Below are 24,111 nucleotides of genomic sequence, written 5' to 3' on the forward strand. Positions count from 1 at the left end.
CTGAAAATTTATTCATCTGAGACAGTGTTGGAAAGATCTGGACTTCCCCTTGATATGGAAGTTAGGAACAGCGTGTTTTGGAGAGGGGCGATCCTTTGGGTTTGTGAGAGCGAATACTCGTTCTGCTTAGAAGTTGATAAAGAGCGGGTTATGAAATGCCTTCTCCGCCTGTTTCCAGTTGGGAAGAGGGCACATGAAGTGTTAAGTGTTTGGAGTGCAAGGGGAAGTTGTGGTGTCTGTGGCTTGGATATAGTGACCTGATCTTGAAAGTTTAAATGATGGGAAGTTATGAGGAAGGTTGGTTCCTCAAGTTCACCTTGTATCTTGGAGTTATAACAAGTGAATTTGCCATACTTAGTCTAATAAATAGCAGAAGATGTAATGGAGGAGAGGTTTACATGATGGTGATTCATGTCCCTGGTAAAATCTTGGGGTATGAGACATGAGTTTGAGGGTGGCAAAAGCAAGGAGATCTGTTAGGTTCCATTGATTGAAGGAGAAGCTTTTGGGAAACAACAATCTTAGGGTCCATTCGCTATCGTTTTTTGTTTTCAATTCTTTTGAAAACCAAAAACCATAAATAGTAAATCAGATCAAGTGGTTTTCACTTTTTAATTGTCGGTTTTTAAAATCATCATGTTCGCAAAATTTGACTGAAGGAGAAGCTCTTGGGAAATGATAATTTTAGAGTCTGTTTGTTATCGTTTTTTGTTTTCAGTTCTTTTGAAAACTAAAAACCATAAATAGTAAACCAGAAAAAGTGGTTTTCACTTTTTAGTTGTCAGTTTTCAAAATCATCATGTTCGCAAAATTTGACTATATTCATTATAGGACATATATCATATGACTTTGAAAATAAAAAACAGAAAAACAGAAACCATAGTAATACCGAACAGACCTTTACTGGTTTGATGCGCATCCATATACTTACAGTTTGGCATGTGTGCATTTTTTTGCAGTGATTTGATTATAATTCGTATTTAAGTGGGAATTTTGGTGAGAAGCTACAATGCTGATTGTTTCGTTGGTATGATCCGAAGCTAGGGTGTTTATTGGTCGAGCTGAGCCCAAACTCTTGTTAGCTTGGCTCGTGTTTATTTAATTTTATTTGAACTCAAACCGAGCTCGAAACTTGACTAACCAAGCCGTGACCAGCCGAGCTAGAACTAACGTTAACCTAGCCGTCATCGAACTGTTCACGAACAAGTTTGACTTAGTATTATCTTTAGTTTACTCGTCTTCTTTATATTTCTTTTTTGAATTTTTTTTGTGAGTTCAATCTTTGACAAAAAAAACTATTAACTTATTGTTGTGTAACATCTCGAATAAATATGTTTATGTATACATATATAATAACTTTATTTCATAGATAGAAAAAAAGTAATTAAACCTATTCATGAGCTTTTTAAGCCGAGCTTATCATCACTCAACTCGATTTGTTAAGGTCTCGAGCTGCACTCGAATTGAGCCACAAAGAGTCGAGTTTTGATCGAACTTTGATTGAGCCGAGTTTGAACTGTTGACGAATAGGTTAGGCTCGTTATTACTCCTGATCTCATCTGAAGTATTAAGCTACTACATGTTAGAGCTATATCTATTAGGATATTGCCATGGATTTATTTAAGAAATTTAAAAAATAGGATTCAATCTCAATTCTCAGGTTTCAGTATCAACAATTTTTTTCACCTTTTTTAGACGGGTTGTATGAATCTCACCATTATTTGTGAAGACTATCCTCAAATTAATACTTGGTTAAAAAAAATTCACCATAGAATGAAGACATTTTACGTTCTTTTTTCGAGTGACATTTTCTATCTCTCACACACACATATATATATATAATACTCCCTATGTTTCAAATTATAAGGTATTTTAGCTAAAAAATTTTGTTTCAAAATATAAGGCATTATATAATACCAATGTAAGATTAAATACAATTTTATACTATCAAGATAAGTTTATAAGTTATTTTGTAGTTTAATATAATATTTAATGTCAATTCTTGTTACCCATGCAAATTCAAATAAAATTATCTGAATTCTTAATCTTTATGCAAAAACCTTAAACAACTTATATTTTCAAACGGAGGGAGTACTTTCATAATATAACCTAAGCCTCATGCCATGGCCTAATTAATTAAGTTATATATCATTGTGTAATAAATTAGTTTTTAGTTGAAAATCATTCAATAATCAATCATAGCTTAACTCATTTAATTAAAAATCTTAATTGTATCAATATATAATTAAATAGTTGAAAATGTGAGCCAAAGGGATCTATAATACACCTTATACACTAATCACCCAATAAAAAGATGGGAAATGTGGATTCCGTTGGATAATCGGAGGGTACAAAAATAAAAGTGGTAAAAATAAAACTTAAAATTTAATCATACTCAATAGTCAGTAAATATAGAATGAGTGACACAAATAATAATAAATGAGTAAAACATAATATTTTTTCCCCTTACACTCAGAATTATAACACACATGTTTAGCCGAGCATTTATACGTACGATCAAGATTGATAAACATTTAGACGTACAATCGGAAGCACTATCCATGAAAAAATTCATCTTCATAATTGTTGTAACTTGTTGGCATTTCATCTTTGCAAATTTGACTTGTTTGGCATTGCATAAGGAGATATAATTATATAAAAAAAAAATTGGTGTAAAAGAGGGTAATCACCAAATATTATTATTACTTATAATATGATTACAAAGTTGACTTTCAAATAATCACATCAAAAACATTTATAAATGACCACCTCATTCTCATAATAATGTATTTTTTAGATTACCACCAATTGACATATTCCTTGAGAAAAAACTGAATATTCCACGGGAAAGTAATTTCTTCAATAAAAAAAGCTTGTTTGGTTAACCTTCATATACATGGGAAGTTAGAATTCCTAGGAAGTAGATTATGTTGTTGTTTGGTTGGCAAAAACATGGGAAGTAGAACTTCCTAGAAAGTTCTATTTCCTACAAAAGGAAGGAAATAACTTACCTAGCCCCCCCCAGGTAAGTGGAAATTCCCATAGAAAATAGAATTTCCCATGTTCAACCAAACAAGAAAAAGTTATACTTCCCAACTTCAACCAAACGACCCCAAATTCTATCAATTGATGACAATTAGAATAAAAGAAAATCATATAAGGTAGTTATTTAAAAATAAAAAGTGTATAAACTAGTTTTGAAATGTTTTTTCATTTGGAATTGTAACTAATTTCGACTATGGACACTTCATTTTCTTCATAAGTTACCAAGGGAGGATCCACCCGTTCATGGGAACACCAAATAATTGAGAACTTTTTGATGGGTTAAAAGTTAAAACCTAAACAGTAACACATTATTAAGTGTTCGTAACATCGACAAAAAATCAACAATATGTCAATTACAAGAAACCCTGGAATCCCAACCATCAAGCACAGCTAGTAGCACAAGTGACCCAAATGCTACAAGTGAAAAAAATCATAATGATTGGGTTTTTTCTTTTCCCAAAAACATGTAAGTAGTAATTTTAACTTCAACACTCACAAGATGGTCAGAAGATACCATTGCTTTCATGATTTACAATACAGCAACGTAAGTCTGAGAAAGAACAGTATATCCTTAGTGTTCAGAATTCTGTTGGTGGCTTCAACCTTACAAGTCTTTTGATTCTCTCTTTGTCGGTGTTCTCGAGAACTCCCTGGAGACAAAATGTTTGTTTTGAGAATAAATTTACTAAGAAAATGTGTCTCGATTATTCTCAAACACCCATTTGAGCAGCGTATAAGTAGTGATTAATACATGCAACAAAGAAAAAGTCCCTACATACCGTCCAAACAATTTCATCGAGGCATAAGCAAATCCTTCCATATTTGTCCAAGAACAAGCGCTCATTAGGAGGTTTTCCGCATACATCCTTCAGTGTTGAAGTGATTATGAAAATAGCTTCTGACACTTGAAAAGAAGCAATCACCAATATGAGTACTAGCATTCTCAATCAAATGACAAGGAAAATGGAAGCAAAAAGACGATTAACCAAAACAAAACGACAATTTGATACACCCTCTATTCTACAATAGTTGTCATTTTTTGTCCTTTTCTAGTATTCGTCAAACAATTGCCATATTTCAAATAGTACCTAGAAGAAACGTTTAATATGCCACTCACTATATTGGTTAAAAGATAAAAATTCGTGGAAACATCAAAATAAATGATGATTCCCTCATTATATTTCGTTTCCGAAAGACGAGATGACAACTATGGTCGGATGGAGGGAGTCCAATGCAAAATGAAAGTAATAGTTATATTCTAATTCTTTTTAAAAAATTATTTTTCACTAGTTTATTACATTTGGAACAACTTCTTGCCTTCTGCAATTTGTTAGCAGGAAGAGCAGCTCCAGCTGTTGTGATTGTTCACTGGTGCCTAATTATGACACAAACAGAGAAAAGTGCTGCATACTTACAAGCAAGTTCATCATACTCATCCTTGCCAACGAGATAGATGTGAATATCTCCAAGCACGGTATATACAACATAAACCGATCTGTTTGAAAGTGCGGAAAATATTAAAAAGTGAAATGGGTTAAATAGAATTTACAAGCATAATGAAACAACCACTATCAGACTGATAACACATAAACACGACAACACTGACTTCCTTGGTATTCGCTAGAAATCAAATCTTTAAGTACGCCATCATGATATATGAATATGGCTAAGATGGTGAAAAATGATGATGGGACTAGTAATATCACAAAAGACCTATGATATCATCACTAATGAGTATGAGTAAACCAAAATCTTACTTACCAGAAATGATGTTGCCAAATCCATAACAAAACTAAGCCTATATTGTTCAGATTAGAGTCAGAAGTTATACAGGTAAAGTCGCAGCAGGAATCCGATTTACGTTATTGACAAGGCCATTAATACTTCTTCCATAAGCTTTTAACTAATAAGCATCTCGCTGCAATTTACCACAGCCATATAAAGCGCAAATCATAATCTTTAACATCTCTTAAGTGGTAAAGAGCTGGACTACAAGAAGCTCTTAGAAAGACATGCAAGGAATCAATTACTCACCTACTAAATTTTTACATATATAACGTACTAATAGTATAAGGAAAAAAATGCTACTTTTTTATCTGTCACAACATATCCCTATATTGGAGGTTTCTCAATTAGTTGCAAACATACCTTTTTTATGGCTAGTGGTTTCTTTCTTTTACTCGCCTCATGACATAGGCCTCTTTGCCTTCTTTCTCTATCACTCTCCTCATGACATAGGTCTCCAAGAAAACCATGCTCCCCACCTCCATATTCCAACTAATAGAAAACTGAGGAAAATTTTGAATTTGAAATATCTCTAGTATGTCAAGTGGACTTTCTTTTTTTTCTTCCTAAGATAATTGTTCACGGTTTCATCACCACTAAAATTAAAGAATTCACCTTGAGGTGATTCAAAAGCACAACGACCCCCCCTACTAGTGTACTACCTTCGTTTCTTAATACTTGCACCATATTCTCTTTTGGGATGTTTATTGTTTCACACTTTCAAATAAAGCTTATTTTATCGTTAATAAAATGAGCCATGTTTCAATCTCTCTCACTCTCCTTGGTTCATGTGCCATCTCCATGTGTTGAAAGTATTAAGAAACATAGTATATACTATTGCATATGCTATTAAAGAAAACTTGGGCTTCAAAACTTTTAGAACTCATGGCAACTTCTCCATCCTTATTGTCACAATCGAGTCAGAGGCTATGCTATGAATTTACATAGCTTGACACCATTAATGTCAGAAATTAAGGAAGAAGAAGATTTGATTAATTAACTGAAAATACAGCAAAGTGTAAAGATGTTCAAGCTTACAAGAGTCTTGATTCTCTCCCAAATGAACTCTTAAAGGCTCACCCAAACACTCGTCAATTCTCAACATGCTCTTCCCTCTCTAATTTCCCTTATTTATTGTGCTTCTACTGTAACAAACTATTTTCTTCTTCAATCTACTATCAACGTAAAGCTATTTCCTAAAATGCCCCTCTCTTATATCAGTTCATAGGCTATTGTAGGCTTATTCAGATGGTCAGACCATATCATATTACATAAAGCAAAACTGAAGATGAATAAGAAACGTCCCATTCACCTGTGGCCTCAAACAACCATATGAGTGAACAGTTACTTGTTCAACACACAAGACATCTGACTTAACACTTAACAGTTAAAAAAGGAAATCCTTTCAGTCTTTAAGACTCAGGGCAAGACAGCTTCAGCTATAACATGGTGCATCCTGGAAATAGCATTTCTTTAAAGATAAAAAAGAAACTTCAGCAAGGTTCTTTCAACTTTTTACATTCTGAAGAACATTTCTGATACATAACTAATTATGAATAAAGAAAATTTTTCGAGTCTGCTTCGACACTAGAACGCCTAATAGACTAACACTTATAATAAAATGAGCAGCTATGGAGGAACAAACAACAATTGACATATAGAACAATGTTTGGAATTTGAAAGCCCCTGTATAAGGTAACAGCGGATGAATAACATGTTCCATTACCAAAGAAGTTCCTAAGACAAGCATCATAATCAAGTATATCTCACAACAAAAAAAATGGAAAATAGCTACATCCACCAACAGGGTAATTTTACCTGCTTCTAATAGATAATTGAGAAAAATGATTCTTCTGATTTAGATTCCACTACACATTAAAGTCTATTAGAGGTCGGCAATCCAACCACTTTGTAGACCAAGTTTTTTCCAATAAAATCTGATGACATGTAAACCAAAACGGGAGAGAAGCACACAGCACAGCCACAAAGTAGAGTCTAAGCAGAACTGTAAGCAATATGTAATGAAATTGGATCGCCTTTGTTACAACTATAGAAGTTCGACATACTTGTGTGATGCGACAAAGAGCTCTTCGTTCTTCGCATCCTTAAGATTCTCAGCACCCAACTTAACTAAGAAAGTTCGCCAATGCAACCGCTCCTCAGAAGGAACTCCATTGAACCTGAAATACAATGAGGAGGGCATGCTAAATATATAACAAACTTTCAAAGGAGCACTGAGCAAACTGCACAAAAAATTATTAATCCGATATTGAAGCAGAACTTCCAAAATCCTAACCGATCAAGTACCGAGACGACCCACAAATCGGAAATTCAAGTCATTCCTACACATATGGCAAACACCTAGATCCAAATATTTTTATCCAACATGTTGGGTTGTAGGGCTCAAATTCCATTAGGTCCAAAGCCTAGCTCGATGCGCGTGCGTTCACATCTCATTTCTAGATTTTCTTGTTGATGTAAAGATCATGATCAATCATGATTTCAATAGTTATAATTGTATTACTCATTACAAGCCCTCCTAGTATTACTAAAATCTCCCTATTCCATTAGAGTTAGAATTGTATTACTCACCCTCTTTCGTTCTTGAATTACTAAAATCTCCCTATTCCACTAGGTTCTTGTAATCTCATCACAAACCCTCCTTGGATTTTCGGGTGCTAGGAGTTTGTATTCTTTACAGAGGATTCTTCCCATGTTAAATTGTGTGACCTTTAATGTACCTTTCTTGCCACATCTTTTATCTCCGTTTATTCTTCTCAAGCTCTACATCTTGCTTCCACTCGCACTCATATCCCTAACACAACATAGTAATACTAAACCTCAAACAGAATTGAGGCTTAATAACTTAAAAAACATGAAACCTCAAATTCCTTTGATTATTTCACATGGAGCAACTTGCTCATAAAAATTCTATATCAGATCAAAGTTGGTGCTAATTCTATAACAAAGCAACCACAATGAAAAAGGGAAAGTTCAACAACATCAAAACTAACGCATCTAATCAATGTTCAAACTGGATCAAGCAGCATAAATCAGGCGAATATTCTATAATATGAAACAAATTTTGCAAAATTGACATAATATTATAGTGCTTAGAGCCAGATCAAAGCAACCCAGTTTCATAGTATCTAATTAACACTTACAATCAAGAACAAAAAGTAGTTCAAAATCGCTAAACAATAAAATTTTCGAGTAAAATTGAGATTGATAGAAAAATTGGAAAAAAAAGAAGGAAATTTACCATTTGGGTTTGTTGCGAATCAACCCAGAAAACTAAAGAAATGGGTAAACTTTGTTACTTAAAACAAAAGAAAAAGGAAGAAAAAGATTATACCTTTCGACTAGAATGTTGCCCTCGGCGTTGGAAATTAACACTGCCAGCAACATCTCTCTCTTCCGGTGTTTCTGACTTCAGAGAGAGTCCGTCAAAAAAAGACTTCAGAGAGAGAGAGGAGAGAGAGAAAATTCTAAAGTGGTCAACTGAAATTAAGTTTGTCTCTGAGAAATGCTCAAATGGCCCAAAGAACTTTGGGTTAAACCGCAAGAGCAAGGGTAATTCTCTTCTTATTTAACCCAAAGTTTTTTTTTTAGGAGAAATTTCATTAGTAGAAGGTCAAACCATTTACGATAGATATTAAAAAGAATAAGATACAATTAAACAAGTTAAATTCAAAGTTTGTCATATAAAATTTACCTATTTTTGTATGAAGTCTTCTTTGTTGTTATTTTCTATGAACATTTTTTTTTCATGAAAATAAGACAAAATATGGCAAAAAGAACAAATAATTGATTTAATTGAAAACTAGTATTTGAGTCCGGGCGTTGCTTCGGGTTAGTACTTTTTACAAATTTGTTATGCATTTTTTCACATTCCCATTAAAATATATTAAGGAAAACATGATATTTAAAAGGTACAAATATAATAATGTGGACACTTAAAACATGATTAAAACTTAAAAGTTGGTTGAGATGATAATTGTGTCATGTATGATTGCAAGAGGTCATGGGTTCAAAATCTTGTTCGAAGCTAATTTTACTTTTGTTAATTGACATGACTTGTCACTTGGGTACACATTGAACAATTCTAGTGGAGTAACAAAGGTGTATACATTGTCATGCACGCTTTTAATATATTTGTATATATTCGATACCTCCCCATTCTCTTGTACTCCCTCTGATTTTTAATGTCTTTTCTCATATTTCCTTACTTTTTCCCTTTTTACACACTCTCTCTCCAATCTATTTTTGCTTTTTGACCCCACTTACATTATAATAAATTATTCCTAATTTTTCCCCAAATAGTAAATGCACAAAACATTAAAAATCGGAGGGAGTACTTCATTCAAATATACTCCTCCGTCTTATTATATAGTGCTCACATTCCTTGTTTGGTGTCTCAAAATCGTATGCCCATTTTCTTTTTTGCCGATTTATTTGACTAAATTATCCTTAATTGCTACATAAAATTTTGCAAAAATACCCCTACTTTTCTTTTTTATTTGTGACCTTATTTGTTGTTTTACACCATTTCAAGGAACATTTATTGCTTTTTTTGAATTTTTTTCAAAGAAAAAATAATACTCCCTTCGTCCTATAATATACTCCTTCTATTTCAAAATATAAGGCATTCACGCTTTACGAAAATTTATTTTGACCACAAATATCTCTCAAATACGATAAATAAAAATTATAACGTTGATTCGTCTTGAAAAATACTATAATAATATTATATTTTAAAATTTTCTATCAACATTAATTAAGAGTAATTAACGGTCAAAGTTCGACCTCGAACATAGTGCGTGCCTTATATTGTGAAACGAAGGGAGTAGTGCTTACTTCTTTCTTTTCACGGGAATTAAGGAGAGTAGGGTAAGTAGTAGGATTCTAAAAAAATTGTATTTGATAAAGTACTTTTGTCTTGAAACTACTTATTTGTTTTCCTTTTCCTTTAAAATAAATTAAAAAACAATAAATTTTCCTTGGAATGGTGCAAAACAATAAATAGAAGCACACATTTTGAAAGAAAGGTAGGAATATTTAATTAAAACAAATTGATAAAAAATGAAGTAGGCACAATATTTTGGGACACCCAAAATGAAAAGTAAGCACTATATTATGGGACAGAGAGAGTATAAAGAACTAGTTCTGAAGACAAATGTACCAGGAAAGCACTTCCATAAATATAACATTTTGGAAAATCTTACTCAGTTTTTCTTAATTCCCGTGAAAAATGAGAAGTGAGCATCATATTAGGGGACGGAGGGAGTACTACATCTATTTCACAATACATGCACTATTTTCCTATTTTTGATGTTTCACAATACATGTACCATTTCTCTTCTAAATGTTTCACAATACATGCACCATTTTCTCTATTGTATGTTTCATAATATACATTCCTTCCTTCTAAAACGTAATCACATGGGGTTGTACCGTTGTAATGCAATTACAACTCTATCTCCTCACTCTTGATTTGTGCGCCGTATGGATATGATGCATATATATATATTGTGCAAATTAAAGGAGGTTATATTTAAATACTAATTCTATTACATCATCCTCAAGTAACTTTGGTAATTGCTATCAAGTCATAGAGATTATAATATTTAAAAAGGTAACATGCATAAATAATAAAAGAGGGACTTTTATTTATAGGTAATACATTATACATATGAGTACATGCACGGTTGAATCATGCAGGTAGATAGCATGTTCTTACAGCCTACATGTGCTTGGCCCTCATAATAATAAAACTAAAACATACTGAAATAACCGCACACCAACGACGAAGTAAATCATATACAATACACATATAGTTGATCCACACAAGTACTTGCATGGAGCAACTATATATAATACTATAATAGTGATCCACATCCTACGTAGTATATGCACGAAGTACTATATATGTGTGTTTAACCAGTGAAGGCTGCAGCAACAACGTCTTTGCCACTGGAGCCAGTAATAGTAGCATACACCGAAGTTCCAGTCGCCTTGTCAGAGGCTTTAGCTAGTTGTCCAGCATTAACTAGCTTCTGTTCGATTTTTGCCCAATCAATACGGTTGAATTTGCTTTTAGGGCCACACTCTGCATAAATCTGCCACGAACATTAATGTTAGAAAATACATCAAAGAACAATAAATCATATACGAAAATTGAACAAACATGTTACTACTTACTCCCTTCATTGTCTCTATTTCTTTTTTATACTTCCTCCGTTTCAAAATAGATGGGACATTGTGATTAAAACGGACTCCTAGGCAAAAATTCATAAGTATGTTTAAGGGAGGTAGATTAAATGAAGTGGTCCCATGTGAAAAGGAGGGAGAAAATAAGGATTTGGGGACCACTTGCTGTTTTGCCGCCAGCTCTTTTGGAACAAAGGGGACCACTTTTTTTTTCCCTCCATTTTTTTGGAAGTACATAACCTTTTACACATTAATACACTACAACCAAAACAGAAAATTTAAAGTTCCCTCTAAAATTTCAAACCACTTCAAATTTAAGTTAAGTACCAGATTTTTGTTTTCCCTATTTAAGGGTTACAAACATTCCACAAAAAATTAAGTGTTCCTACCAACCAAAATGTAATTAAGGAGAACATTCTCTCCTACACATTCACTGCACACACGCAGCACTAGATTAAGCAACAGAATTCTAAGGCAAAAAAAGTCAGTTTGTTAATCTCTTCATCATTTGCTGCATCTGGACAAAATGGATGCAGCACAAGAAATGTACAATGCTGTTGTTGATGAAGAGGACTTGGATGAGTACTATCTACAACTACTTGATGAGATTGTGCCCAACTTCAACAGTCAAATCTCCTCTGAACCAGAATCTGCTGCACAATACCAAAACAGAAAAATTAAACCTGAGATGAAGCAAGAAAAGAGAAGGAGAGCTGTAGATGAATTGTTAATTATGGAAGAGAACGGAGTATTACCATATGGTGCATTGAAGAAGACAGCAGATAAGTATGGTGTTCAAGACACACAATAGAGAGATTATGGAAAAGAGCATGCAATCAAAGAGTTACGGGTGATGTCATTGATGTCAGGTCAAGGAAAAAGGGAACTGTGGGGAGGAAATCAATGGAATATAGTGAGGAGTTTCTCCAATCAGTGCCACTGAATTTACGCACTTCAGTTAGATGCTTTGCTGGGGCACTCAAAGTGTCTCCTTCACAATTTATAGACTGCTCAAGAAGGGGAAGCTCAGAAGCCATACAAGTAGCAACCATCCAAGTTTGACAGAGACTCACAAATTGGAGAGGATGAAGTGGGTCTATCCCACATTCTACCTGGCACACCCACTGTACAAGCAGAGTTTATACACATGGAGAACATCATACACATTGATGAGAAATGGTTCTATTTGAACCCAGATACAAGGAGATTTTATTTATTGCCAAGAGAAGATGATCCATATAGATGTTGCCAATCAAAGAGATTCAAAATTAAAGCTATGTTTATGGGGGTAGTATCAAAACCAATGTATGATGCTCAAGGTAATCTCATTCATGATGGCAAGTTTGGCATCTTTCCTTTTGTAGAGAGGGTGGCAGCAAAATACACTACCAAAACAGAGATAAGGGCACTATTGAAACAAAGGCTGTTGAGAGGATCACTCAGAAGGTCATCAGAGACATGATTATCAGAATGTACTGCCATCTATAATGAGTAAGTGGCCTGCTGGTATGTCCAAGGATATATGCATCCAACAGGACAATGCTAGGCCTCACATACAAGGAAATGATGAGGCATTCAAGGCAGCAGCAACTCAAAATGGGTTCAACATCAGCTCATTCAACAGCCACCTCAGTCCCCAGATTTAAATGTTCTTGATTTGGTTTTTTTAGAGCCATACAAGCTTTAATGTATCAAACATTTCCTAAGAACATAGATGAGCTCATAACAAATGTGCAAGATGCATATGACAGATTTGATCCTAGTGTTATGAAATACACATGGTTACAATTACAGTGGATAATGGTTGAGATTCTACAGGTTAGAGGAGGTAATAATTACAAGAACCCTCATCATGGAAGGCAAGATTAGAAAGGTTGGGTCTTCTCCCAAAAACTGTCAAATGTGATCAACTTATTGTGGAGTGAAGCTGTGCACTATTTGAATGAGAAGTTACCAAATGAAAGTGAACAAGTTGAGTATCTTTGACAGTGAGGGGGTCATTGATGAAGACTAAAATGAATGGTATGTGACATTTTTTTGTGAAGAATATACATTTTTTGGAAGTACATTAAAAGTGGGTGAATTTGGGAAGAATATAGTTTTTTGCAAAGAACATGTTTTATTTGGTAAATACATAACAATTGCCATTAAGTAGGAACTTTTGTTAAACTGCACACCAAACCTAAATATGTACATGTAGTGGAGGAATGTAGGTTTGTAAATGCACAGTTTATATCAAGATTATGCTATTCTATTTACAGTTATGTTTCTTATTTAACATTGTTATTGTTTTTTTTAGTTATAGGGACGAGGCTATTAATTAGCAAAGAACAATCCAAATACTATGTAAAGACATCATTTGACCTTCTATAATCCATAGGGAGACTTTTAACTTATGAAGGAGTTCAAATCATTAACACTCAAGGCACAATGCCGAGCAAATCATTGACTCACTTCAAGTTTTTGGTGAGTCCTTCATCATATGGATTAGGGAGTGATTTTAAAAACAGGGGGACTCAATATACAACAAAAACCAATCCACAACAAGGCATTTCTATATTCATAACTCATCATTCATCAATTTGACATCACCTTAACTCTAGGTCAAGCTCATAAATAATAATCAGCCAACACAACAAGTCCAAGAACAAGTATCAAACAATCCAAGCTTATCCAACAGCATCACCAATCAGATTCAAGATCACCAACACAAGGCAAATATACATAACATTAAAAACAGAAAACACAAACCAACACAGAAAATATTAAATGCAATTAAAAAAGCAAGTAAATAAGGATAAAATGGGACAGTAGTCAAACCTCCCTTACTGTAATTTTTGTTCAAATCTGTACACGAATCACTATCCCTTCCTCTTTAAACCAGATTTCATGACCGATTTACTCCCATACACACTTTCTTTAAACGAACCACCTTAGCCTTTCCTTTTCGGTTGTATGAATAGTAATTCATCTCAGAACCCATAAGGAAGAGCACAAAAGACGCGTTCAGAATTAGGTTTTTTGGAGACAGAAATGGGGGTAAAGTGGGAGTTTTGAAAACCTTTTTTCTTTCACATTTCCTCGGAACTCACCAGATCTATAATTACTTCTTCAGAGGATCACTAAATGAATCATCAGGAAACCATGGTTCTTATGTCTTAATTTCCTCAAGAACAACACCAGAGCTTTGCAAGCAGTTGGACCATACACTTTGAAGCAGCCAGAATCGTATAGTCTACGGGCCAAGGAGAACCATTTTCAATTGATCGAATGACGTCAATTATGAACGTCGCCTCTCCTCATCCGTAGTTTCAAAATGCGCATCAATCAAGGTTCAAATGATATCAAAACCATTTTTTAGGAGAGAGAAATTGATTTTCAAGCAAAATTGCGAAGAACAGAAAGAAAAAGAAGATGAGTAGAGAGAGAAAGAAGATCTGAAGACGAAGTTATGAGGGAGAGAGAGTAGATCTGAAAAAGTTATAGAGAGATGAGCAGTAATGAGGAGAGAGAGTAGATCTGAAAAGTTTAGAGAGATGAGCAGTAATGAGGGTGAGGGAGATGAGCAGTAATGAGGGTGAGGGAGATGAGCAGTTATGAGGGAGATGAGAAGTTACGAGGGAGATGAAGAACCTAGGTGAGATGAACAGGTGGGGTGGAATTCAATTGGGGTAGTTGGTGGGTCACTAAAATGGTGGGAATCATTAGTTTTAGGTTAGGATTAATCAGATTATTAGATGTAGATTAAAGAACATAACACAAGTTAGTAAGGGTAAAATGGTAAAATTAGAAGGCAAAAGTTCTAAATAAGGAAAAAATAACAATGTCCCATCTATTTTGAAACACCCCAAAATGGACAATGTCCCATCTATTTTGAAACGGAGGAAGTAAGACATTAATACACAACATACGCGAGATAATGAACATATCCCAACGTGTTTGGATCCTTTAGAGTTGTAAAATAATTCTATAAGGTAGAGTTTGAGCAATATCAACCATTAAATAAAAAATCGATGACTCATATATTTTCTTTCCAAAATCCCCCCTATTTTATCTTATCAAAATCCACCTCTAAATCTTTCCCTTCCACCAATATGAGCCATTGATTTTAAAATTTATGGCTCAGATTTAACTCTACCTTGTAGAGTTTCATTACAACTCTAGAGGATCCGGACTCATAGGGAACTAGTAGTAGTACGTTATTTTTGAAGGATTTATGTCCTCGACTTAAATGCAATTACTAATATATAATGGATCGTATTATAGAGATAATAAGTTCGTTATATTGGGTCGTCTATACGTCTTGCTAGAGAAAGCTATAGAACTTCGGATTAGTAAATAAATAAACCCGAAGCCCAATGTAAGGATCCTACAAGGTCACACATTAAACTTGGATCAACAAAAAATAGAGCCCAAGAGGGCCCAGGGTGGCCGCCAAGAGATAGGAAAAGGGAGAGAGAAATCTGACCTAAATACTATTATATATTTGGGTTAGGCAGAAAAGAAACAATCAGTTTATTCTCTTATTATTTCTCTCTCCTATTCTCTCTCTTCATCAAAGTCACGTTTAACTCCAAAACAAGAAAGAAGTTTTCTTCCTTTCCAACTAGCATTGGTGGAGTGTTGATCCGGGTTGGTGGACTAAGTAGAGGAATCACATCTGAGATTCTCAATCCGAGTCATTCAAGCTTTGTGGAAATCAGCTACAAAGGTTATTTCTAAACTTGTTTGTGATCCTTAATTATATATGCATGTGATCCTGATTTAAGTGCTTATGAATATGATTCATGAAATTCCGCTTTATAGTACTTATATATTCCTACAGTGGTATCAGTTTTAGCCTCTTGCATATAGATTTTTGGTCATAAAGTTTAGTTTATGTATGATTAATTTTAATTTGATTAAGGGGAGGAATTAAATTATGGATTGAATAATTAATTGAAATTTGTTAAAAAGAGTTTTAATTACTTTCTTTCAATTTTTAATAGCCGAATTTTTAACTCCTAAACCCTAATTTTGAAATTTATAAAATTCTGATTTTAGATCTCTAAATTTCGAAAATAAATTCATATTATTAATTAAATTTTCATGCTTAAAATTGTTTATGTATGAATAAAATTCATATAAAAGGTGTTTTGTATGAATTAGTGATTAATTTATGAATAATCTGAAAATTAATTAAAATAGAGATTTTAAATCTAATTTTCTGTATTAAGCATAAAGAGTTATGTTTAATTTAATCAAGATCACCTAATTAAATTTACAAAAGGTTGTATTTTTAATATCCTTCAAGAAAGAAAAGAAAAGGATTTGAAAAACAGAAAATTGAAGGAAGAAAGAACAGGAGCAGTGGCTGCTCCGGTGTCTGTGGTCTGCGGCGAGGTCTCGGGGAAGTGCGACGCGAGGCTGGCCACCAGCAGTCGCGTCGGATAGAGGTCGTGGCGGCAGCAGACGCACGTTTGACGTGCGAAGCAGTGCTGCTCGCTGCAGTTGCTGGTGCCGGCGTCTGGGTCGGTTCGCGAAAGAACGGCGAGTCGCCGGTGAGGTGGTCCTGAAGGTCGCCAGTGAGGCTGCCTGAAGGTTGCCGGTAGTCGCTGGGTTTGCGTTGTTGGCTAATAACGTGAACTAAGTTCACGGTTCTTCAATTTAAAAAAAAAAAAAAAAAAAATTTTGATAAAGAACGTGACTTAGACGGCAGCAGCATTTTTTTTTTTTTTTATTCTTTTGGAAGTTTTATTTTGAAAACAGATTTTGAGAAAGATAAGTAAATTTCAATTATGTTATTTGACTTGGTCATAAATTTCAATCCATAATCTGATTTTTTAATCTAATTAAAATTAATTAGGCTAGTTTTAAGGGATAGAATCTTTAGGTGATTAGATATTACTTAAAATTTTATCTTCTTGCTTTAATTAAGAATATTTGATATTTTAATTGATTGGCAAGTATAATTATGATATTATTATGTGGCTTTTATATATGATATATTTGCTATGTATGACTAGTATGGCCCAAATTAAGATAGAAAATACGATCTGCGTATCGTGATGTATTCTTGTAATTTTAAATACGATCTGCGTATCGTTAAGTATTTTTGTAATTTATTTAATTTAGTTATTATGTAAATTATTTTTGATACTTATGTAATCCAAAGAAGAGTCCATCAAGAGAAGGCCCATGGAAAAGGTGGATGGAGATCCATGAAGAGTCAAGAAGGAGCCATTGATGCTTAGTTCTTAGGATTAGGGGCCATACTAGATCATTTTATTTTCGCATTTTATTATTTTTAAAATGCTTATAAGTTTATTGTATGTTGGTTTTGATGCGCTAGAGTTCACTAATTCATAACAACATAATAAACTTAGGCCCCGTAAATATTAAGGTTTGCTTTTCCAAACATAAAGTACTTATAAAACCCTTAATTAATAGTAATAGGTCATGCCTCCGCAGGGTGTTATCATTAATTTTGGGATATAGGTAAAATTGCGAATTTTACAACTTAGTTTGGTTGTCCTTAACAAAATTATCAAAAGCGTTTTGAATTTTGAAGCAAGAGATAGTTAAACATGCGATGTTTATCCATCTAAACAAGAGTTATAAATGTTATAATTAGTAAAAGAGTTTACTTACCTTGATAATGTAACGTTAGATAAGGCCTCCGTCTGCTTAGTGTTACATGTTGATAGGATCTTGTAAAACACTTATTCATAGGGGACTTTAATTTTGAATAGGTGGTCAACCTAGAAACCTTTACATGTTTTAGGTTGCTTTATAAACATAAAATTGAACTTTGCCTTATTTTTCTGTCTGTAGATATCATGTCTAATAACAACAACAACTCCGGTTTCAACATTCGTCCTTTTCTGGAAAAGGACAGACTGAATGGTGAAAATTTCCTTAATTGGGAAAGGACCTTAAGACTCGTTCTGAGGTTTGAGGGTCGAGAGGACGTCTTAGATACCCCGCTTCCTGTAATAACTGATGAATCAACTGACGCTGAAAAACGTCGTGCAAAACAGGCTAGTGATAAGTCTATACCAATCACTTGTTTGATGGTAGCAGCCATGGAGCCGAACCTCCAAAAGAGGTTCGAAACCAAGGATGCCTACACGATCATGCAAGAGCTGCGGGCCATGTTTAAAACTCAGGCCCGAGTTGAGCGGTATGAGACTAACAGGGAGATCCTTGAATGTCACTTGAAGCCGGGTCAAGCTGTTGGCCCCCTGTGTTCGAAATGATGGGTCTTTTCGAAAACATGGAAAGACTTGGGTTCCCTTATAGGCTCGAGTTGGCTACTGACATCATTCTCCACTCACTACCTGAAAGTTTTAATCAGTTCAGAATGACCTACAATATGAATGAGTCTGAAAAGACTTTGCAAGAGCTGCATGGATTGTTGGTCAATGCTGAAAGGAACATCCCTAAGGTTGAACCAAAGAAAGAGGTTTTGTTGGTTCAAAAGGGAAAGGGTTTCAAAAAGAAATGGGCAGGAAAGAAGGACAAAGGCAAGCAAGTTGCCACTATCGCTGAAAAACCTAAGCCAACCGCTAAGCCAAGGTTGCTGCGGAAAGCAAGTGCTTCCACTGTCACAAGATTGGACACTGGAAGAGGAACTGCCCGATATACTTGGAGGAAATAAAGAAGTCTGGGGCTTCTACTTCAGGTATATATGTTATAGAAATCAATTTACTTCTACTTCTTTATGGGTATTTGATACCGGTTGTGGTTCTCACATGTTAATGATGTGCAGGGACTAAAAAGAAGTAGGAAGTTGGCAAAAGGCGAGGTAGAGCTACGCGTTGGAAATGGAGCACGAGTTCTGCACTTGCCGTCGGGAGCTATAGTCTACACTTGCCATCTGGGCTTATTTTAGAATTAAATAATTGTTATTTCGTTCCTACAATAACTAAGAACATAATTTCGGTTTCAGTTTTGGATTCTGAAGGTTTTTGTTTGAAATAAAGAACAAATGTTGTTCCATTTCTTACAATAATATGTTCTATGCCAGAGCTAATTTGATAAATGGTTTATATGTGCTTGATAAATCATTACAAGTCTATAACATAGATAGCAAGAAAAGAAATCAAATGATTCTAACCTAACCTATATTTGGCATTGCCGAATGGGTCATATAAACCAAAAGCGCATTCACAAGTTACAAAAGGACGGTATAATTTCATCATTTGATTTCGAATCATTTGATGTATGTGAATCATGCTTAATGGGTAAGATGACAAAATCACCATTTACTGGAAAAGGTGAAAGGGCCAGCGATCTTTTAGGACTCATACATACAGATGTATGTGGTCCTATGAGCACAAAGGCAAGGGGAGGGTTTAATTACTTCATCACCTTCACTGATGATTTGAGTAGATATGGCTATATTACTTAATGAAACATAAGTCGGAATCTTTTGATAGATTCAAAGAGTTCCAAAATGAAGTACAGAATCAACTTGGTAAGACAATAAAAGCACTACGATCCGATCGTGGTGGTGAATATTTGAGCCAAGAGTTTGATGATCATCTAAAGGATTGTGGAATTCTTTCACAATTAACTCCACCAGGAACACCACAGTTAAATGGTGTATCTGAAAGGAGGAATCGAACATACTAGATATGGTTCGATCTATGATGAGTCTTGCTGATCTTATCCGATTTCTTTTTGGGGATACGCTCTCGAAACTGTGCACACACACTAAATAGGAGCCCGTCAAAGGCTGTAGAAAAGACTCCATATGAGTTATGGAATGGAAAACCTCCAAACTTGTCTTTTCTAAAAATCTGGGGATGCGAGGTCTATGTAAAGCGGTTACTATCAGACAAACTCGCACCCAAGTCAGATAAATGTCTCTTTGTGGGATATCCAAAAGAGACAAGGGGTTATTACTTCTATAACCGTCAAGAGAACAAAGTGTTTGTTGCTCGTGATGGTGTCTTTCTTGAAAAGGAATTTGTTTCTAGAAAGACAAGTGGGAGTAAAATAACACTCGAAGAAATTCGAGATGAGCAACAACTGGACGTGGCTCACACCATGTCAGAGACGGCCCAACAAGACGAAAGTCATGTTGAGGAGATAACGTATTCAACGCATGAACCTCCTACCGTCCCATTCGAAGTTGAATCAAGCGAAAATCTTCAAACTGTTGAAGAGAACGTTTCTCTTGATGCTCAGACCCCGCGTAGGTCTAGTAGACCAAGGATTCCAAACAAAAGGTTGGTTGATTTCCTAATGACTGAGAATTCTGAAATTATGATTTTGGAAAATTCAGAACCTACTACCTACAAACAAGCTTTGACGAGCCCAGACTCTGAGAAATGGCTTGAGGCCATGAAATCCGAGTTAGACTCCATGTCTGAGAATAAAGTTTGGACACTAGTTGACTTGCCTGCTGGGGTTAACCCTATTGGATGCAAGTGGGTGTTCAAATTGAAAACAGACAAAGATGGAAATGTCTATGTCTACAAAGCAAGACTGGTTGCAAAAGGATTCAGACAAGTTCATGGTATAGACTATGATGAGACCTTTTCTCCAGTAGCAATGCTTAAATCAATTCGGATACTTTTAGCGATTGCTGCATTTTTCGATTACGAAATTTGGCAGATGGATGTCAAAACGCATTCTTGAATGGGTTCTTGAATGAGGATGTGTACATGACACAACCTGAAGGTTTTGAAGATCCAGAAAATCCTAAAAGGGTTTGCAAGCTTCAGAGATCCATTTATGGATTGAAGCAAGCATCTCGGAGCTGGAATCTTCGGTTTGATGAGGCAATCAAACAATTTGGTTTCATCAAAAGCGAAGAAGAGTCTTGTGTTTACAAGAAGTTTAGTGGGAGCAGCTTAGTCTTCTTGGTTCTGTATGTAGATGACATACTAATCATGGGAAACGACATACAATGCTTGAGTCAGTCAAGGAATGGTTAAAGATTGTTTCTCTATGAAGGACCTTGGAGAAGCTGAGTACATACTGGGAATTAAAATCCATAGAGATAGGTCTCGAAGGATGATTGGGCTAGTCAAGAAACTTATATTGATAAGGTTCTTACAAGGTTCAACATGGAAAACTCGAAGAGAGGTTTCGTTCCCATGTCACATGGCATATCGCTTAGCAAGAGTCAGTGCCCGACTGAGCCTGATGAGTTAAAGCGAATGAGTAGCATTCCTTATGCTTGGCTATAGGGTCTATATGTATGCCATGATAAGTACTCGACCTGATGTTGCATATGCCTTGAGCATGTGTAGCAGGTTCCAAGCAAATCCAGGAGAAGCACACTGGACTGCAGCTAAGAGCATCCTTAAGTACTTAAGGAGGACTAAAGGCATGTTCTTAGTATATGGGGGACAAAGTGAGTTGGTTGTTGAAGGTTACACGGATGCAAGCTTCCAAACCGACAGAGATGACTACCGCTCTCAGTCAGGGTATGTCTTTCGTCTGAATGGAGGAGCAGTGAGCTGGAAGAGCTCAAAGCAAAGCACTGTAGCAGACTCTACGACAGAATCAGAATATTTAGCAGCAGTTGAAGCAGCTAAGGAAGCAGTTTGGATAAAGAAATTCTTGACAGAGCTGGATATCGTACCTAGTGTTCTGGAAGGAATTGAGTTGTTTTGTGACAACAATGGTGCTATTGCGCAAGCAAAAGAGCCAAGGTCACATAACAAGTCCAAGCATGTGATGAGGAAGTATCACCTCATTCGAGAGATAGTTGACAGGAAGGATGTCAGAATCTGCAAAGTTCATACGGATGAGAACGTGGCTGATCCGCTAACTAAACCGCTACCTCAACCCAAGCATGAGTGTCACGCTAGGGCTATAGGCTTGAAGCAAATGTTAGAGTGGCTTTAGATTGTACAGGTTTAGAGAAACTTATTACAATGTAAAGACATGGTTTTGCTATTTATGTTTATGATAATAAATTTTGTCTTATTTAATTTTGGTTTGGTATTAAATAAAATGTCCAAAATATATCTTTGAATTCTATGGTTTTGTCAAATATGTGATTTGATGAATGAAACACCATAAGTGAACAGAATTCCTAATCTAAGTCATTAAACTGGACATAAATGACTTATTAAAGGGATTAGCATATAAGATTGATTGATAGCGCCGTTTCATGGGCTATGGAAACATAGAGATGTTTAATCAATCATATGGACATGTATAGTTGATACATAGTCGAACTTGACCTACTTAGAAGTTTTTACAACTTCGAAATTATATTAGTAGATTCCTGAGACATGAGTAGAACATTACTCAGCCCAATGATTAGTATAGCTTTGATACTGTCAAACGTCATGCCGTAAAAGGGGACTATAAAGGCAGCATTCAGGTTGTGCTAAAAGTTGAGTGGGAGTATTGGTTACTACAAGATTGGAAAGTCCTCCTATATGAGATAGGATAGGTGTCTTGGCCCCTTGAAGAGTGAAAAATTGAAAATGCATGGCCGTGCTCAAATGGATCATTCGATGATCATTTGTTGGACAATTTGAACTCGGATTTCAAGGAATAATTTGAAAGCTAGTATGGATGATATAGAAATATGATCATACTATCAAATTAAGACATTAAGAGACTTGAGGAATAAAAACATTGCACACTCGTCTCGGACAAGTGGGAGATTGAAGGATTTATGTCCTCGACTTAAATGCAATTACTATATATAATGGATCGTATTATAGAGATAATAAGTTCGTTATATTGGGTCGTCTATACGTCTTGCTAGAGAAAGCTATAGAACTTCGGATTAGTAAATAAATAAACCCGAAGCCCAATGTAACGGATCCTACAAGGTCACACATTAAACTTGGATCAACAAAAGAAACCTAGAGCCAAGAGGGCCCTAGGGTGGCCGGCCAAGAGATAGGAAAAGGGAGAGAAATCTGACCTAAATACTATTATATATTTGGGTTAGGCAGAAAAGAAAACAATCAGTTTATTCTCTTATTATTTTCTCTCTCCTATTCTCTCTCTTCATCAAAGTCACGTTTAAACTCCAAAACAAGAAAGAAGTTTTCTTCCTTTCCAACTAGCATTGGTGGAGTGTTGATCCGGGTTGGTGGACTAAGTAGAGGAATCACATCTGAGATTCTCAATCCGAGTCATTCAAGCTTTGTGGAAATCACGCTACAAAGGTTATTTCTAAACTTGTTTGTGATCCTTAATTATATATGCATGTGATCCTGATTTAAGTGCTTATGAATATGATTCATGAAATTCCGCTTTATAGTACTTATATATTCCTACAATTTTATCTATCACGCATGTAAGTAAATTAGTCATAAGCTTACCCTACGTTTAGTAGCCGTAGTGTCCGCAAAAGCAAGGAGCCATGCACATTCAACACCAGCACGATTCTTGCCAGCATAAGCCACCCCGGCCTTAACACCCGTTGCCGACATGGCCGAAAAAGAGAAAGCACCCATATTACTGAGAGGATTAGGGAAGTTTTTGACAACATGTCCCGCCCATTTCTTGCTGTCTGAAATTTTCAAAGATCCCTTTGTCTGATTCTTCAAGCCTCCTGCTATCGCGACTATACGGAAGCCTAGGTTTATACCCCCGACCATGCGATCTTCCGCGGATAGGCCATGATCATGACCACCAGCTGTGCACAGACCATGGCCACCATGTTTCGCAACGACATCTTCAGAGACATAAGAGTCCTCTGCGTGCTTGATTATCTCATCCAAACTTGCTTTCTCCTCTGAGCTGATATGCGCAGCACCTACGACTTCTTCCTCCTTCCTCTCGCATTGAAGTGATGCCATTATTTCCTTTGCTTAATGCTTATGTATAATACAAATTACAATATGCATTTCAGTTACAGTCCAAATTAGTCACAGAAAACTAAAGTAATGAAAAAACAGAAACAAAGAAAATAAAATAGAGAATTGATTTAGGAAGAAAATTACCTCAGCTAACACCCAAAGATCACTAGTGTATTACTTTTACTCAAGAAGCTATTAGCTATATATAGAAGATTGTGTACGTAGTAATGTGGTGCGTGAGTTCAAGACGAGATATCCTCTTGGCTATTTATAGACTTGATGAAATCCGTAGAGCACCTACTGA

At 35.3% G+C, this 24,111-nt stretch overlaps 2 protein-coding genes across 2 annotated transcripts; both read right to left on the reverse strand.

Moving 5' to 3' along the window:
• Nucleotides 1-3,331: 3,331 nt before the first annotated feature.
• LOC104908879 (hypothetical protein) lies at nucleotides 3,332-8,366 on the reverse strand. The gene is made up of 5 exons (XM_010698047.4): nucleotides 8,186-8,366; nucleotides 6,897-7,010; nucleotides 4,461-4,540; nucleotides 3,825-3,949; nucleotides 3,332-3,695 (listed from the first exon to the last, which is right to left on the reverse strand). The coding sequence occupies exons 1-5, from the start codon at nucleotides 8,236-8,238 to the stop codon at nucleotides 3,624-3,626; spliced, it is 444 nt and encodes a 147-aa protein (XP_010696349.1). The 5' UTR covers nucleotides 8,239-8,366; the 3' UTR covers nucleotides 3,332-3,623.
• A 2,113-nt stretch (nucleotides 8,367-10,479) lies between these two features.
• LOC104908871 (jasmonate-induced protein homolog) lies at nucleotides 10,480-24,111 on the reverse strand. The gene is made up of 3 exons (XM_010698042.4): nucleotides 23,952-24,111; nucleotides 23,328-23,825; nucleotides 10,480-10,949 (listed from the first exon to the last, which is right to left on the reverse strand). The coding sequence occupies exons 2-3, from the start codon at nucleotides 23,805-23,807 to the stop codon at nucleotides 10,767-10,769; spliced, it is 663 nt and encodes a 220-aa protein (XP_010696344.1). The 5' UTR covers nucleotides 23,808-23,825; nucleotides 23,952-24,111; the 3' UTR covers nucleotides 10,480-10,766.

This window comes from Beta vulgaris, chromosome 2 (genome assembly GCF_026745355.1).
Source record: "Beta vulgaris subsp. vulgaris cultivar EL10 chromosome 2, EL10.2, whole genome shotgun sequence".
Lineage (NCBI taxonomy): Eukaryota > Viridiplantae > Streptophyta > Magnoliopsida > Caryophyllales > Amaranthaceae > Beta > Beta vulgaris.

What these genes read in the sequence shown, in the direction of transcription:
- LOC104908879 (XM_010698047.4), bottom strand. Translation starts at nt 8,238, where the DNA reads ATGTTGCTGGCAGTGTTAATTTCCAACGCCGAGGGCAACATTCTAGTC. An exon ending in TGAGTATGATGAACTTGCTT is followed by an intron (nt 3,950 to 4,460) that starts GTAAGTATGCAG and finishes CTTCTTTTCAAG; the next exon opens with TGTCAGAAGCTATTTTCATA. An exon ending in TCGATGAAATTGTTTGGACG is followed by an intron (nt 3,696 to 3,824) that starts GTATGTAGGGAC and finishes TTTTGTCTCCAG; the next exon opens with GGAGTTCTCGAGAACACCGA.
- LOC104908871 (XM_010698042.4), bottom strand. Translation starts at nt 23,807, where the DNA reads ATGGCATCACTTCAATGCGAGAGGAAGGAGGAAGAAGTCGTAGGTGCT. An exon ending in CTACGGCTACTAAACGTAGG is followed by an intron (nt 10,950 to 23,327) that starts GTAAGCTTATGA and finishes TGTTCGTGGCAG; the next exon opens with ATTTATGCAGAGTGTGGCCC.